Here is a 17751-nt window from a genome sequence, read left to right on the forward strand (position 1 = left end):
CTGTTGCCCCAGAAGGTCGAACCACAAACAACAGGTTGAAATTAAATCAAAAGAGATTCCGTCTAGACATTAGGAAGAATTTTCTAACAGTCAGAGCGGTTCCTCAGTGGAACAGGCTTCCTCAGGAGTGGGTGAGCTCTCCTTCCTTGGAGGTTTTTAAGCAGAGGCTAGATGGCCATCGATCAGCAATGCTGATTCTATTACCTTAGGCAGATGATGAGAGGGAGGGCATCTTGGCCATCTTCTGGGCATGGAGTAGGGGTCACTGGGTGTGTGTGGAGGAGGTAGTTGTGAATTTCCTGCATAGTGCAGGGGATTGGACTAGATGACCCTGGTGGTCCCTTCCAACTCTGTGATTTTATGATTATGGCGACCACAGCCCGGGCTTTCTAGGCAAGTGTGAAGCAGAGGTGGTGGGCCACTGCCTTCCTCTGCAGAGTCTTCCTTGGTAGTCTCCCATCCAAGTAACGACCCTGCTTAGTTTCCAAGATCTGATGGGATCGGGCTATATTGTGCTGACTTCCCTCCCCCTAAAAGATTAGCAAGTGCTTATTCTAACATTTGCGGACTAGAGCCCACTTTATCAGAAGTTCTTCTGTGCATGTACAGAGGGTTTCCCCTACTTACCGCCTACACACACAGGCACTTTAGTGGAATTCTGAGCCTAGAGTTTGAAACTAGTTTGAAACCTCTCTGGCATGTAGATTAGCACGATCCTGTTCCACCTTATGCCAGACCTTAGTCTGTACCAGATCTTGCGCGCTTGCTTTCATCCTTGGACCTGCCCTCCCGTTCGGGTTGCCAACCTTCAGGTGGGGGCTGAAGTTCTCAGTGCCCCTGTGGGAAAATGGCGGCTTTGGAGGGTGGACTCAGTGGGATCATGTCGCTGCTGAGCTCCCTCCGCTCCCCAAATTCCACCTTCCCCAGGCTCTGCCCGAACCTCCAGGAATGTTCCAATTGGAAGTTGGCAACCCTACCCTCTGTCAATCTGTATAAGTGGCAGCAACAAGAAGTAGATGCCAAGTTCTAAAAGTATGTGTGTTCTGGGGACGGTGCCTGCGAATACCGGTCTGAGACTTGGCTTTTGCAGGCAGCACATTCCAAGGGAGTAAGAACCTCTGAAGAGCCCCGTGGCACAGAGTGGTAAGCTGCACTCATGACCTGAGTTCGATCCCGACGGAAGTCGGTTTCAGGGAGCCGGCTCAAGGTTGACTCAGTCTTCCATCATTCTGAGGTCGGTAAAATGAGCATCCAGCTTGCTGAGGATAAAGTGTAGACAACTGGGGAAGGCAATGGCAAACCACCCCATAAACAGAGGCTGCCTAGAAAACATCAGGATGTGACGTCACCTCATGGGTCAGGAATGACCCGGCGCTTGCACAGGGGACTACCTTCGCCCTTGGTTTGCCATGGGTCATGCTGGTCCATCAGAGCGAGCCGAACAGCTGGCGAAGGGAGTAATCTTCCTCTGTCCATGCAAACTACAGCTCCTTTTTCTCTCCCCCCCCTACAATTAACCGCCGATGAATCTGGGCCCATTTGCATTTCAAAGGAAGTCAGTGGTAATCTTCTGGTGCAGCGTGGAAGGAAAGTTCTAATTATTCTTCTGTATAATTAGAATGAGTGGGCAATGGAGAGGAGGAAGAGGTACAGATGGGAACGCTGCCTCTCTCTGGTCGGCGGGGAGCCTACGCCAGAAGGCCCATGGCTGTGGCAGAAAGCCACGTACCCTCCACTGGGAAGATTACAGGAAGCTGTGCTGACTTTCAAAATTAATAATTATTATTATTATTACCACCACTAATTATTATTATTAATGATTCATTCTTCTTCTTCTTGTGGTTAATAATAATAATAATAATAGACATGATGGGTAGAAACACAGAACCCAAATTCGCTATACTGGCTTCAGTACGAAATTTAAACGAACATTTGGTATACACAACAGATAAGGGTTAGAACTGCAGGTGGTTGAGCAAGTCAGATACGCATGGTTCTGTTGCTAACCGTAAAGTGTATCCAAACCATGGTTTGTGTTCTAGATGTTCCAGACAAACCAGGGTTTGTGCTAACCATAGTTTGTCTTCCAAAGCATGGCTTGTGTCCTAGATGTTCCAGACAAACCACGATTTGTGTTAACTGTAATCTGTCTTCCAAACCATGGCCTGCATCCTAGATGTTCCATCCAGACCATGGTTTGTGCTAACTGTAATCTGTCTTCCAAACCCATGATGTTGTAGACATTCCAGACAAACCATGGTTTGTGCAGAAAAGATACAGGTTATGCTCATTGCTTGCCAGAAATCTCAGATGCAATTCCCAGAAAGGCAGAGGATAGTCTCAAACCACAGCTTGATGATCTGGATGGGATGACTAACCGCAGCTTGGCTGAACTGTGGTTTATGCAAACCATTGTCATTACATCTGAGCCATGGCGTAGTGGTTAGCATGTCAGCCTAGAATCTGGGAGACCCAGGTTCAAATCCCCACTCTGCCATGGAAGCTCACTGGGTGAGCTTGAGCCAGTCACATGCTCTCAGCCTAACCTACCACACAGGGTTGTTGTGAGGATAAAAACTGAAGCCAGCTAGGTGACCTTGGGCTAGTCACAGCTCTCTTGGAGCTCTCTCAGCCCACCTACCTCACAGAGTGTCTGTTGTGGGGAGGGGAAGGGAAGGTGGTTGTAAGCCGGTTTGATTCTTCCTTAAGTGGTAGAGAAAGTCGGCATATAAAAACCAACTCTTCTTCTTCTCCTTCTTCTTCTTCTCTGCTAACACCCACTCCTTTGTCTTGTTGCAGATGTCGCAAACCAGCTCCCGCCCAGCACTCTGCTGAGGGATTTCCTGCACAGCCGCCTCTGCCAGCTGAATGCCCGGCAAGCCTCCTGCGACCCGGAGAGCGACTCCTCCCAGACCACCATCTCCCCGGAGACTTTGTGCTCCAGCCTCTGCAGCCTGGAGGACAGCCTCTTCCTCAAGGAGTTGGGCTCGCCTTCCGAACTGGCCGCCAAGCTGCTGGGCTCCGTGTCCGGCGGCGAGGAGACGCTCCTCTCCAAGTTGCCCACACACACAGCCGGAGAATGTGCCTTCCGGAGCCTGGCGCAGCTCGAGTGCCAGGACTCTATGTACTCCATGTCCTTCACCGAATCCTGCCTCTCGCCGACGGAGGACGAGGGGATCCCGTGCAAGGACTGCCCGGGGGGCTGCAGAATCCACGGGGACAGCTGCCAAGTCCGGAGGAAAGTGTCCGACGTGGCCTCTTCCGGTGTAGTCTCGCTCGACGACAATGAGGAGGACGAGGACGAGCGAGAGGAGGACGCCGGGGAACAGTGAACTGCCTGCTCCGTCCGTGGCATGCTGCACCTGCCATCTCGTCTCACTCCGTGGCACCCTTCCTCGACCCCGCTCTGTGGCCCATCAGTTCTCGTGACAGGGAGGTTCCCTCCCGACCTCCCCAGGAGGTGTCATGGACCTGCGTCGGGCCAGGGAAGGCCGGCTCGAAGCGAGCCAGTAACCCACTCGCCCGACCCGGTCCCGCGCCCTCTTTGCCTCCACTGTGCCATCTGATTCCAACCATTTAATCCGGAGGGGCCTTTCACGTGGCTTCGTGGATTTTGCCTGCTGCATTTTCTCTCTCTCTCGTGGCCTGTTTTGTTTTCTTGCATGAGAATGTCTTGGGGGGCGGAACGAAAAGCCCCGAGTGAAATACCGAACCCCGGGGCAGCGCAGACTGGACTCACCGTTGCCCAGGCTGGTTCAGAGCATGCCACGCACCCCGTGTCCCAGGGTGGACAGGCGCCTCGAGGCTGTCCAGGAAGGCATGGCTAAACGCTTGTGAAGCAGAACTGTGACGTTTCCGAAGACAATTTTAAAAGTATATCTCGCCCTGTACCGCCCCCTTTCCCCCTTCCAAACTCCTCCGGCTCACGGCCAAGGGCTGAAGCGGAATGTGGAATGCAATGGATGCTTAACATGTTTATGCCTTTTTTTAAAAAAAAAAAACCACACAAAGCAAAACAAACATACAAACTGTAGTCTGGGCCCACGCCGCCCCCTTCTTGGCTTTTACTGTGTCGAATTTTATACTGTGGCTTCACTGGAAGAAATGGGCGAGGGAGGAGTTAGGGGAAGCGTTTGTGTGCTTTGACTCGAAGCACGGATCACGGCGGGGGTCTCCTCAACCCCAACTCTCTCCCTTGGGAGAAGGCCCAGGAGTATGGTGGGGGGCGGGGGGTGGCCTGTCCTTGGGCCCCAGATCTTTTCTATATTTTTGTATGTGCGTCTCCGTGTTGCTGTCGTTAGGGGCGTTGGAGCCCGCGCTGGGGATGGGTTTTCTAAGGGGCTCATCCCTTTCTTCCCGCCCTGGACAATCAGGGTGGGTGATACTGTGATCCTCATCCCGGCCCGATCCCAATTAACAGGACCCACGAGACCCTTGGCTAGAAAAGGGCTCCCAGTTTTCCTCCTCTGAAGCAGCTCCGAGAGAGGGGGAGACACATGCGCCGGGCTGGGCCCAGAACGCGACGGGCCGGCAGTTGGGGGAACGGTGCACGGACTAGGCATATGCGCAACGCATGTGTCTCCTTTTGCCAGTCTGATTGGCAAGACGGCTGCCAAAGAATCCTGGGAATTTTAGAGCATTCTGGGTCAGAGGTCCTTAGCCTTCACTTCCCCATGCCACTAGGAACAGTGAAGTTTCCTGGAGAGAGGGGAACGCCTCCGAAACCAGCTGAAGTCTGCACTGTTGATACGGCCTGAGAAAGGGACACACAGACACATGCCTGCATCCCCCATTGGCTCACATTCCCTTCACAGGCACACATTTACATGAATGTGTGCATTAGGGTTGCCAACCTCGAGGTATTAGCTGGAGAACTCCTGCTATTATAACTGATCTCCAGCCGATAGAGATCAGTTCACCTGGAGACAATGGCTGCCTTGGCAATTGGACTCTATGGCATTGAAGTCCCTCCCCAAACCCCACCCTCCTCAGGCTCCGTCCCAAAAACCTCTTGCCGGTGATGAAGAGGGACCTGGAACCCCTAGTGTCCGTGTGCATGCACGCACACGCATTAGGGTTACCAACCTCCAGGTTGGGCCTGGAGTTCTACAATAACGACTGATCTCCCTGTGACAGAGATCTGTTTCCCTGGAGAAAATGGCAGCTTCAGAGGGTGGACTCTATGGCATGCCGTAGAGTCTCGAAAACTGACGTCCATCTCCAAACATCATCTCCAAATCTCCAGGAATCCCCCAACACTGATTTTCCCACCCTGCACCTCCATGATGTGACATTGTTTTCTTTCTTTTTTTTGGCACAACTGTTCAAGGCACAAAGCCCGCCCCCAGGCCCTTTGTCAGATAAATGAGGCTGCAAAGAGACATCCCTGAAAACACAGTCAGCAAAACACACCCTGTGCCAAAGAAGAGCACTGCAGCCTTCAACCCCAGACACATGTGCGCCGCATGTTTGCACAGAAAGCTATGGACATGTAACCGATGCATGCTAGGGTTGCCCACCTCCAGGTGGTGGCTGGAGATCTCCTGCTATTACAACTGATCTCTGGGCGGCAGAGATAAGTTCCCTGGAGAAAATGGCCACTTTGGCAATTGGACTGTGTGGCATTCAAGTCTCTCTCCAAACCCTGGCCTCCTCAGGCTCCACCCCCAAAATCTCCAGAGCTGGCAACCCGAATGCATGCGCACTGAAGCAGGATCCTGCGCATGAACACAGGCCTACACTCCAATCAAGTACATTCCTTTGAGATTTGCTGTCCATTCTCCTTTTAAGCAGGCACTCCAGGGCAGGGGTGGGGAATGTCAGGCCTGGGGGCCGTTTAAGGCCCGCGAAATCATTTGTTCTGGCCCTTTGTGGGTCCTGGCAGATCTCTAGCTCAGAAGTATCTGAGAATGGTGATCCGCCCCCTCCCGCAGACAGGAATAGCCTCTGTTCAAGGCGGTCATGAGTTTGTTTTGCTGAGAAAAGGAACCCTTTCCCCCCTTTGCAGAAGAGTCGTTAGCTATGGAGCTGCTAGTACCTCCCAATAAACTGTATTAACCCTTTCCCACTCGGGCCCGCACCAAGGGGGGGGGTGTCATCAGGGGCAGCTGCCTGCTTGGGGCTTGATGTTATAAATATCCAAATGGCCCTTGGCGGAAAAAAGGTTCCCCACCCCTGCTCTAGGGTGTGCAGGATATGGCCGGGAATGTGGAATTGGGCAGCTGCCGCAGCATCCTAAAATTCTTAACCTGCTTTGCTGGGTGTCTGTGTTGGGGAGGGGGAGAATAAAGGTCAAGCTGGATAAGGACAAATCCTCTTTGAACGGCAGAGGTACAGCTGCTTAATGACCCAACTCGGATCGGGGCCCTACAGGGACAAGGGAGTTTTCATCCTTCTACCCGGCCCGGTTTGTTTCACTAGTCAAGAACCACCACCCTCTTCGCCAGCGCTGTTCTCAGCTCTTTAAAAGAAAAAAAAGAGTGGTGTCTTCAAAGTCCAAGTTTCTAGCTCTCATGGGGGTCAGGAAAAACCAATGTCATGGCTAAGTCTGAGGAAACACAGGGGCTTCCAGTAGCCGGGGATGGAATGTGGTCACTCAGTACTTGTTTCTGTTCCCCCCCCCCCGTGTATCCCAGGCCTAGGGTTGCCAGCTCCAGGTTGGGAAATACCTGGAGATTTGGGTGGTGGAGCATAGGGAGGGCGGGGACTTCAATATGGTGTGATGCCATAGAGTCCACCTTCCACAGGGGCCATTTTCTCCTGGCAAACTGTTCGCTTCCACCTGGAGATCAGTTGTAATAGCAGGAGATCTCCTGCCACCACCTGGAGGTTGGCAACCCTACCCAGGCCTCTCTTTCGGTCTGATGGGTGCCCCCTCTATCAAAAGGACAGTGCAAAGAGTCTTGTGGGGGGGGTATTTAATCAAGGAGGGGGTGGACTTGGAAAGAGTGCAGAGGAATAAAAAAATTGGTAATTGAAACCTGGGGAAGGGGGGTGGGGTATACATGCCTGGCTCGGGTTGCCAACCTCCAGGTGGTGACTGGAGATCTCCTGCTATTACAACCAATCTCCAGGTGATAGAGATCAGTTCCCCTGGAACAAATGGCCGCTTCGGCCATTGGACTCTATGGCATTGAAATCCCTCCCCTCTCCAAACCGCACCCTCCTCAGGCTCCACCCCCCAAAATCTCCAGGTGTTTCCCAACCTGGAGCTGGCAACCCTATGCCTGGCCTTGGAAAAGATAGGGTGCATTTTTCTAACATACTCCTTGGGAGACCAGGTTTGCTCAAGGGGGCGGTCTGATTCTTTCATTTTTACCCAGCTGGCCAGAGACCTTTGTGGGCAGCGTAAAAGAATTAAGTACCCTAAGGTCAAAAACAAACAAACATAAGGGCCAAAATTAATTCTAAGTGCAAGTGATCTTCTGCAGTTGTATATAATGAATTTATTACAGACAAAAATCAACAACTTGTATTCAGCCCTGCTGTAGCCTCTATATTTCTATCATGAATATGGGAATAAAACACAAATAGACACAAAATTACAGCCAAACAATTAGCAGGGCTTTATACAAGTTGTTGATTTTTGTCTGCAACAAATTCATTACATTAAATTGCAGAAGATCATTTGCACTTAGTACTAATTTTGACCCTTATGTTTGTTTGTTCTTGACCTTAGGGTAATTAATTCTGGAGGTTTTAGGGTTAAGATCCCCCCCTTTTGTTGTTGGCACAGCCTAAAAGAATGCTGAAAAAGGCTGCAGCTAGTGAGATTGGTATGGGCCAGAGGGGTAGGAGAACAAGGTAGGAAAACCACCCTGAGGCTCGGACCCAGGCTGTCCTTCCCTATCAGGAGCACGCGAGAGGCTTAATCGCTCTCTCTGGGATGGCCAACCTCCAGGTGGGGCCTGGAGATCTCCCCTAATCACAACTGCAGATGAGAGAGATCAGCTCCCCTGGAGAAAACGGCTGCTTGGGAGGGTGGACGCGATGCCGTTATACCCCACCCTCCCCAGCCTCTGCCCCCAAATCGCCAGGAAGTTTCCTGTCCTGGAGTTGGCAACCCTGCCCTCTCCCCTGTCCTGCCTTGCAGTTTTGGGCCCAATCCTGTGACCCCCTCCCCCCCACTATTCTCGGGGTAGCCCCCTCCTCGCCAATTGCCCTCGATGCCTGTGCAGAGCTGTGTTCCAAAGCCTATGCATTCTCCCCCCTCCCCGCCCCCATGCTCTCTAGCCCTTGCACTCCCCACTCCCCCAATGCACAATAGTGTACCTGTCTGTCCCTCTTTCTGCCCCCTCCCGGTGTACGCCCCTGGCTGGTATGAGTGTCTATTTTGTTCCGTTTGTATCTGTAATTCATTAAAAGGGTGGTTTTGCCCAACTGGTCTCTCTGTGTGTCTGTGTCTGTGGAATGCCCCCCTCCCTTGCTTTGCTCACACCGCCCATCTTTCCTCCAGTAACCATAGGGTTGCCAACCTCCAGGTACTATCTAAGGAACAAAAACTTACGCTGAATAAACACTAGCTTAGGATAACAACCGCACACGGCTCAATTTCTACCATTCGTTTACTCATAAACAGAATTAACATGCATAAGTCCTAAACTTAAGGAACTTGTATAACAGTACAAAAGTACAAACAAGAACAGCTAAATCACAGTCTTCCCTATTCAGACCACCAAGGTAAGTAAAAAGTAGAAATGATTCTGCAAATGAAAGTCTCTCTATTCTTCTTTTACAGATGCCAGATGCCAGGTTACTTCACCAAAAAAGGCATAGTTCCCCTTCCAAATAATACAACGGTCCAAAGTATCAACAAAAACAAAACGACACCTCCAGATCAGTGCACGTTTCGCAATAAACTTGCTTCATCAGTTGTTCTTCTTTGTATTCTTTCATGCGTATTGCCAAGATTTCTTCTGTAGAAGAACCTAGAGGGTCTGCTGGTCATTAGAAGGGTAAGCGCTGATATTTTCCTTTTAACACAATCATGTATATTACTTTTGAATTATGGGACTGTTAGCATGTTCCATATTTCTTACAGAGGTCTTTGTACCCATAATATAAATCTAGGCAATACGCATGAAAGAATACATAGAAGAACAACTGATGAAGCAAGTTTATTGGGAAACGTGCACTGATCTGGAAGTGTTTTGTTTTTGTTGATACTTTGGGCCGTTGTATTATTTGGAAGCTTTGTGGAACTATGCCTTTTTTGGTGAAGTAACCTGGCATCTAGCATCTGTAAAAGAAGAATAGAGAGACTTTCATTTACAGCATCATTTCTACTTTTTACTTACCTTGGTGGTCTGAATAGTGAAGACTGTGATTTATCTGTTATTGTTTGTACTTTTGTACTGTTATACAAGTTCCTTAAGTTTAGGACTTATACATGTTAATTCTGTTGATGAGTAAATGAATGATAGAAATTGAGCCATGTGCTGTTGTTATCCTAACCTCCAGGTACCAGCTGGGGATCTCCCACTATTACAACTGATCTCCAGCCGATAGAGAGCAGTTCACGTGGAGAAAATGGCTGCTTTGGCAATTGGATTCTATGGCATTGAAGTCCCTCCCCTCCCCAAACCCCGCCTCCTCAGTCTCCGCCCCAGAAACCTCCCACTGTTGGCGAAGAGGGACCTGGCAACCCTAAGTAACCATGATTCATCCCCTGTATCAGGGGTCCCCAACGTGGTGCTTGCCAACAACATTTCTTGTGCCCGCCAGGTAGGGTTGCCAACCTCCAGGTACTAGCTGGAGATCTCCTGCTATTACAACTGATCTCCAGCCGATAGAGATCAGTCCCCCTGGAGAAAATAGCTGCTGTGGCAATTGGACTCTATGGCATTGAAGTCCTGTCCCTCCCCTCCCCAAACCCCACCCTCCTCCGGCTCTGCCCCCAAAACCTCCTGCTGATGGTGAAGAGAGACCTGGCAACCATACCGCCAGGTGTTTTTAGGAAGTGGGTGGGGCCAGGTGGAGCTTTTGCCCAGAATGTGTTCTGATTGACTATTGGAGATTTGATTCGCTGAGCAGATTTTTTAAAATGTTGCTTTGGCAGCTGCTGCGACCACAACCCAAGGATCCACACTGTGTAGTGCAGTTAAACTGTGGCAATTATTTGGTGGCTGGCCCCTCCTCCTGAGGCAGGGTTGCCAACTTCGAGATACTAGCTGGAGTTCTCCTGCTATTACAACTGATCTCCAGTCGATAGAGATCAGTTCCCTTGGAGAAAACCGCTGCTGTGGCAATGGGACTCAGGAGATCTCCAGGTAGTACCTGGATGTTGGCAACCCTAGCTCTACCTCTGAAATCTCCAGGAATTTCAAAACCCGGAGTCTCAAAACTTGGAGCAGCCAAGCCTTGGTAGTGGTGGGATTTCATGGGCAAAGGGCGCAGGGCAGCTTCCAGGTGACCAGGGAGCAGAGAGAGTGACTTGGGGGAGGACGTTGAGGCCTGCCCCTTCTCCTCCTCCCTCTCCCTCCCAGCCACCGCTATCAGAGAATGGGGCCCCTTATCTGGCATTCCAGAGCCTGGGATGCAGAGGGCACAGCGGCCTGGCTAATTATGGGCATCTCTCAACTCCTTCCCTGGCCCTGCCCCCTCGTCCCGTCACCCAGGCACCCGTCCGCACACACTCTCCCGGCGACCCGTCCCAGTCTGGAGCTGCCACCTTAGCCGGGGCCATGTCTTCCGTCAGCTCCTCGTCCACCTTTCGCTCCGAGCGCGTCAGCACCTACAGCCCGGCGGAGACCCGGTTCGAACCCCTGCTGGACCCTCCACATGGGATCTTCGGCCCAGGGCGGGCACGGGAGTCTTATGGATACTCAGGTGAGCGTTTGGTGAGGCGGGCCCCGAATCTCCTTTCCAGAAGAAGAAGAGAAAGGGTTGGTTTTTATATGCCAACTTTCTCTACCACTTAAGGAGGAATCAAACTGGCCTACAATTAGGGTTGCCAACCTCCAGGCAGTAGCTGGAGATTTTCTGCTATTACAACTGATCTCCAGCCAGTAGAGATCAGTTCCCCTGGAGAAAATGGACGCTTTGGCAATTGGACTCTGTGGCATTGAAATCCCTCCCTTCCCCAAACCCCACCCTCCTCACACTCTGCCCCAAAAACCTCCCACTGGTGGTGAAGAGGGATCTGGCAACCCTACTTACAATCACCTTCCCTTCTCCTCCCCACAACAGGTGGGGCTGAGAGAGTTCGAAGAGAGCTATGACTGGCCCCAGGTCGCCCAGCTGGCTTCATGTGGAGGAGCGGGGAAACCAACCGGGTTCACCAGATTACCATCTGCAGCTCATGTGGAGGAGTGGGGAATCGAACTCGGTTCTCCAGATTAGATGGAATGGAAATCGGGGAGGGTTGCCAACCCCCAGGTGAGGCCTGGAGATCTCCCGAAATTACAACTAATTTCCAGGCAATTAAGATGAGTTCCCCTGGCCAAAATGGATGCTTTGGAGGATAGACTCCATGGCATTATACCCAGCGGAGGTTCCTCCCCAAATCCCACCCTCCCCAGGTCCCACCCCCCAAATCTCCAAGTTTTCCCAACCCTCAGTTGGCAACCCTAAGGTCGGGCCTGACCTGATCTGGTGCAGTCCAGGCAAAAGTTTGCTTCTCCTCTTGTGCCTCCTCGTAGGGTGGGGGGCATCCCCAAAGTAGAAGAAGAAGAGTTGGTTTTTATATGCTGACTTTCTCTACCACTTAAGGAAGAATCAAACCAGCTTACAATCACCTTCCCTTCCCCTCCCCACAACAGGCACCCTGTGAGGTAGGTGGGGCTGAGAGAACATAAGAACATAAGAAAGGCCCTGCAGGATCAGACCAAGGCCCATCAAGTCCAGCAGTCTGTTCACACAGTGGCCAACTAGGTGCCTCCAGGAAGCCACAAACAAGACGAGTACAGCAGCACCATCCTGCCTGTGTTCCACCGCACCCAAAATAATAGGCATGCTCCTCTGATACTAGAGAGAATAGGTATGCAGCATGACTAGTATCCATTCTAACTAATAGCCATGAATACCCCTTTCCTCCATGAATCTGTCCACTCCCCTCTTAAAGCCCTCCAAGCTGGCAGCCATCACCACATCCTGGGGCAGGGAGTTCCACAATTTAACTATGCGTTGTGTGAAAAAATACTTCCTTTTATCTGTTTTGAATCTCTCACCCTCCAGCTTTAGCAGATGATCTCGTGTTCTAGTATTATGGGAGAGGGAGAAAAACCTCTTTCTGTCCACTCTCTCCAAACCATGCATAATTATATAGACCTCTATCATGTCTCCCCTCAGCCACCTTCTTTCCAAGCTAAACAGCCCTAAGCGTCTTAACTGCTCCCCATAGGACAGTTGCTCTAGTCCCCTAATCATTTTGGTTGCTCTTTTCTGCTCCTTCTGAAGCTTTGTAATATCCTTTTTAAGGTGTGGTGACCAGAACTGTACACAGTATTCCAAGTGTGGTCTCATCATAGATTTGTACAAGGGCAGTATGATGTCAGCAGTTTTATTCTCTAGTCCTCGTCTAATTATGGCCAGCATGGAATTTGCCTTTTTTACAGCAGCCGCACACTGGGTTGACATCTTCATTGAGCCACCCCAAGATCCCCTTCACTACCACCCCAAGATCCCTTTCTTGGTCTGTCGCTGCCAGCACAGATCCCATCAGTGTATATGTGAAGTTGGGATTTTTTGCCCCAATATGCATCACTTATACTTACTCACATTGAATCTCATTTTCCATTTTAATGCCCATTCTTCCAGAGATCCTTCTGGAGCTTTTCACAGTCCGATTTTGTTTTAACCACCCTAAATAATTTGGTGTCATCTGCAAACTTGGCTACTTCACTGTTTAACCCCAACTCCAGGTCATTGATGAACAGGTTGAAAAGCACCGGTCCCAACACAGATCCCTGAGGCACCCCACTGCTCACATCCCGCCATTGGGAGAACTGACCATTGATTCCTACTCTCTGCTTCCTATTTTTCAGCCAGCTCTCAATCCATAAGAGGACTTGTCCTCTTATCCCTTGACTATGAAGTTTGCTTAGCAGTCTTTGGAGGGGGACTTTGTCAAAGGTTTTTGGAAATCCAAATACACAATATCCACAGGCTCATTCCTGTCCATACGTTTATTGACGCTTTCAAAAAACTCTAATAGGTTAGTGAGACAGGATCTACCCTTACAGAAGCCATGTTGGGTTTTGCCCAGCAGAGAGAACTCTAGGAGAGCTGTGACTAGCCCAAGGTCACCCAGCAGGCTTTGTATGTAGGTGTGGGGAAACCAACCCGGTTCACCAGATCACCGCCCATGTGGAGGAGTGGGGAATCAAACCCGGTTCTCCAGATCAGAGTCCTCCGCTCCAAACCACCACTCTTAACCACTACACCACGCTGGCTCTCATGAAATGATCAGCAGTCGGAAATAGGATTGCCAATTTTCAAGTGGGGCCGGAGTCCCCCTGGAATTACAACTGATCTCCAGACAACAGAGTTCAGTTTCCCTGGAGGAAAAGGCAGCTTTGGAGAGCAGACACCGTAGTATCACATCTTTGCTGAGCTCCTTCTGCTCCCCAAACTCTGCCCCCAAATCTCCAGGAATTTCCTGGAGTTGGCAACCCTTGGGTGGGGTTTTTTTTGAGAGGGGAGGGACTGCAGCATGGTATAATTCCATGGAGTCCCCCCTCCAAAGCAGCCATTTTCTCCAGGGGAAATGATCTCTGTAGTCTGTAGCTGCAAATTTCGGGAGTTCTCCAGGCCCCATCTGGAGGTTGGCAACCCTGCTTCACCACCCACACCGCTCGCCCCACTTCCTCCCTCCATCTACACGATCAAAGGTGGATTATGAGTTCCATGCTGGGAACAGAGGTTAGACATGTGCGGCCCCAATTCAGATTGGGCTCCTGGTGTGCGAGGGTGTTTAAAGCCTCCCACATGCACTGTTTTCTCAACCTGAAATGCCCCCCCCAATGGGGGAGAGCTTTATATGCCCCACTGGGAGCTTAATACCTATTGATGGGGTTAGGGTTGCCAGGTCCCTCTTCGCCACCAGCAGGAGGTTTTTGGGGCAGAGCCTGAGGAGGGCGGGGTTTGGGGAGGGGAGGGACTTCAATGCCAGAGAGTCCAATGGCCAAGCGACCAATTTCTCCTGGTGAACTGATCTCTATCGGCTGGAGATCAGCTGTAATAGCAGGAGATCTCCAGCTAGAGGTTAGTAGTCAAAATTCGGCTGCAAGTGCTACTCGGGAGTTTAGAATTCAAGGTGCAAGCACCAGCAAAAGTAAACCTAAAATAAGGTAACTACAATACAAAATTGCTCTTAAAATGTATATTAAAGGTAATTACTAACAGGCACAACCTTGGTTGAGCAAACAGGAAATTTACAAAAGGTTCAAAGTGAATTCAATATAACAGCATACAAGCTTTACACAAAGATAAATATAGGCAAAAGTGCTCAATGCATATCATAATTTCAAGTCCATGCATGTAGATTGCAAAATTCAAGCAACGGAGACAAGACGTGGTGCAATGGAAATCCGGTATAATTCCATTTCATATGAAACTTTTTCAAGCTCTTAGTCCTTCCGTGCTAAGTTCATTCAATATATGAAGGAGTGTGCCTTCCTTGTATACATGGACGGCAAAGTGCTGTCCATGTATACAAGGAAGGCACACTCCTTCATATATTGAATGAACTTAGCACGGAAGGACTAAGAGCTTGAAAAAGTACCTGGAGGTTGGCAACCCTGGATGGGGTACATCTGGGTGTAACCAATGGGGCACGTCGCGTTTTCTGGGGCTGTTTCAAGCCAGGCAGACGGTGCGGGCGGGGAGGCTTAAATTTAATCTCCTTGTGTGTCATGGTCCTGATCTAAACTGAACGTAAGAGGAGCCCAGCTGGATCAACCCAAAGGCCCCCCAAGTCCAGCAATCGGCTCACGCAGTGGCTGACCAGTTGCTTCTAGGAAGCCCATGAGCAGGATGACCGCAACAGCATCCTTCCCCACCCCCTTGCTCCTCTCTCCCTCGCAGGCTCACCTTCAACTGGCCATCCCTCCACTCTGGGGAGCAGCAACGTGGTGGCCAGCGGGGACAAATACCAGGTCCTGGCCGACGTCAGCCAGTTTGAGCCCCACGACATCATGGTGACCACCTACAACTACTGCATCGTCATCCAGGCGGAGAAGGTGAGCGGGCCCAGGCAGAGTGGGGCGGGTTTTTTTATTTGGAGAAATCTGACTCTTTCCCCCTCCAAATCAAACCATCTGGCGGTCGGGCTGTCACTTGAACATAGGGTTTCCAGCTCCGGGTTGGATAATAGCAGGAGATTTTGGAGGTGGAGCCTGAGGAGGGCGGGGTTTGGGGAGGGGCTAGAATGGGTTATAATGCCATGGCTGCGACAAACTGCTAGAAAGTGGCTGCCGCAGGAGGCGGAGCCAGCCACAACACTGCTGCCACAGTTTCACTTCAGTAACACAGTGCAGAAAAATCTGCATAGCCGATCAAATTTCCAATAGTTGATCGGAAGCCTGACGTGGAAGCAGGCGGATTAGCAGTTATCCAGGACGCACCACCAGAACTCCTTGCTTTATAGAAAACAGTGTTGTTTAATTTACAGTGCACAGATAAAAGACAAACCGTCACGTACACTTCTCTCCACCAAACTTCCCAACACAGAGTTACAGTTACATAGGCTTATATACAGAACTCCACCTGAAACCAATAAGGCCACCTGCAGACCTGGCCACAGTATTACATCACCCTTACTGCTTCAAACCGGTTAGTTGCAGTTCACCCTAGAACCTGCAAGGCTATTGCTGCCTCTTGCATCATCCTAGATGCCTCTGATCTGACAGCTACCTGTCAGCGGTCTCTGTCAGATTATTATGGGCAACTTGTTACCCTGACAAAGCCTTGCTGGGCAAAAGCCCTTCCTGGCCCCACTAGGGTTGCCAGGTCCAGTTTGAGAAATATGGAGATTTGGGAAGGCGAAGCCTGAGGAGGGCAGATTTTGAAGAGGGGAGGGACTCCAATGCCATAGAGTCCAATTGCCAATGTGGCCATTTTCTCCAGGTGAACTGATTTCTATCAGCTGGAGATCAGTTGTAATAGTGGGAGATCTCCAGCCACCACCTGGAGGTGGTGCAAATCCCTAAGGAAAAAAATCTCAGTACACAGCCACTGTACCCTTAAATGTATTCAATAATATCAAACTCTAAGGCATCAACATCAATGTATACAAGTCTTTTCAACTGTTACCAATTATAAAGGACAATTCTTTACACTTTCTTATTAAGTATAAATGATACAAGGTGGCCCTGTTATACAGAAAAACACCTTTGGTAACAAATAAAAACCCCAGGGAAAAATGTTTAAACATCCGGCAGCAAAATCCTGCGTGCTGTGCTAAAGGATGCGCTCGATGTTATGGTCAGATGACCAGTGCTGGCCAATCACGCCTCTTGAATCCCGCGGCTGCTGGGCAGGCTAACGGCTGCTGGATAAGCTAGCGTTGTTTGTACTAGCAATTAGTATGATGTTATGCACAAAAATTACAAGATCCCGGTTGTTTTCTTGTTTCGCGTTGAAGTTAAACTGAAGTTCAACTTGCTTCCTCCGACTGCAATTTATTCTGACTGCAGATTTGCAGTTCATAAGAATGAACTGGGCCCCACCCGCTTCCTAAAATCACTTGGCAAGCACTAGAAAAGGTGTCAGCAGGTGCCGTGGCACCCATATGCACCCTGTTGGGGACCCCTTCTTTCAAGCTTAACAAATGGGCAAGAACTTTGCATTATAATTTTAAGTCAGGTTGATATATGCATGGTGAATAATGCAAAAAACAAAAAAAGATTTGCAAAAAAATAAACATAGACCTATGTCTGCTTGCCCTGCAGGTGGCAGAAGATGGCACCGTCTCCAACACCTTCACCCATAAGTGCCAACTCCCCCCGGATATGGACCCCCTCTCTATAAGCTGTGCCTTGAATGAATCGGGCATGTTGGTCATCACCGCCAAACGGCGAGCCCTGACTCCGCCCCCTGTCTACCGCAGCGAAGTCAAGCTCTAAGCCTTCTCACACGCCCCAAACACTTTTCCCTAACACCCCCTTGCTTGGAGCGGAGTGGGGGAACTAGTGGCTGTTTCCCGTGGTGGTAGGGGGGGCACATGGGAACTTCTGGGTGCAGTGCATGCTGGGAGTGGCCCCCTCGGCAGCTTTTTTAAACTACTTTTGGCAACGGGCCTACCTCTGGTCCAGGTAGAAATGAACAGCCTGGAGCCTGCCCTTGCCAGGGACTTGCCAAAAAATTCCCTCTCAATTCCTGCTCTAGGCTTGGAAGCCCTAACAAGGACTGGCGGGGTCCTTGGCTTTGCACACGTATTTCCTATTTGCAATAAAGCTTCTACCCCCCACCAAGATTTCTGTCCCTGAAGAAACTTGCCCGTGTCCCTTTATTTCTACTTGCTTTCCTCAGCTATTTCTCTGTCTTGCAACTGGTAAGGACAGCAAGGCATGTCTTTTATAGAATAGGCTTTCTGGAAATTTGGGGAGTCAATGTGGTGTAATGGCTACTATTATTTTTGCCCTGATCTGCCCAGGCTAGCCTGCTCTCTTTAAATCCCAGAAGCTAAGCAAGGTTGACCATAGCACGTATTTGGATTGGAGACTTCCAAGAAATACCAGGGTCAGGAAATGTAGACAGTCAATGGCAAACCACTTGTGAGTGTCTCTTGCACTGAAAACCCCACAAGGGGTC

The 17751-nt window shown here is 50.2% G+C and overlaps 2 protein-coding genes across 2 annotated transcripts in view; both read left to right on the forward strand.

Annotated features, from left to right (window-relative positions):
- The window catches only part of FAM131A (family with sequence similarity 131 member A), a 77344-nt gene extending 73965 nt beyond the window's left edge, over positions 1–3379 (forward strand). The window contains exon 6 of the mRNA XM_056850137.1: positions 2800–3379. Within this exon, the coding sequence (XP_056706115.1) occupies positions 2800–3332 (533 nt within the window). The 3' untranslated portion in view covers positions 3333–3379. The remainder of the gene's footprint in view (positions 1–2799) is intronic.
- Positions 3380–10665: 7286 nt separating this feature from the next.
- Positions 10666–17063, forward strand: LOC130478158 (heat shock protein beta-7-like). The gene is made up of 3 exons (XM_056850288.1): positions 10666–10827; positions 15025–15179; positions 16890–17063. Exons 1-3 carry the CDS (start codon positions 10683–10685, stop codon positions 17061–17063), a joined length of 474 nt encoding a protein of 157 aa, XP_056706266.1. The 5' UTR covers positions 10666–10682.
- The last annotated feature ends 688 nt before the right edge of the window (positions 17064–17751 follow it).

Source organism: Euleptes europaea, chromosome 5 (genome assembly GCF_029931775.1).
Source record: "Euleptes europaea isolate rEulEur1 chromosome 5, rEulEur1.hap1, whole genome shotgun sequence".
Taxonomy (NCBI): Eukaryota; Metazoa; Chordata; class Lepidosauria; order Squamata; family Sphaerodactylidae; genus Euleptes; species Euleptes europaea.

Excerpts from the sequence above, each read along its gene's own strand:
- LOC130478158 (XM_056850288.1), top strand. The coding sequence starts at position 10,683 with ATGTCTTCCGTCAGCTCCTCGTCCACCTTTCGCTCCGAGCGCGTCAGC. Across the intron at positions 10,828-15,024 it reads GGAGTCTTATGGATACTCAG|GCTCACCTTCAACTGGCCAT; the intron begins GTGAGCGTTTGG and ends TCTCCCTCGCAG. Across the intron at positions 15,180-16,889 it reads TCGTCATCCAGGCGGAGAAG|GTGGCAGAAGATGGCACCGT; the intron begins GTGAGCGGGCCC and ends CTTGCCCTGCAG.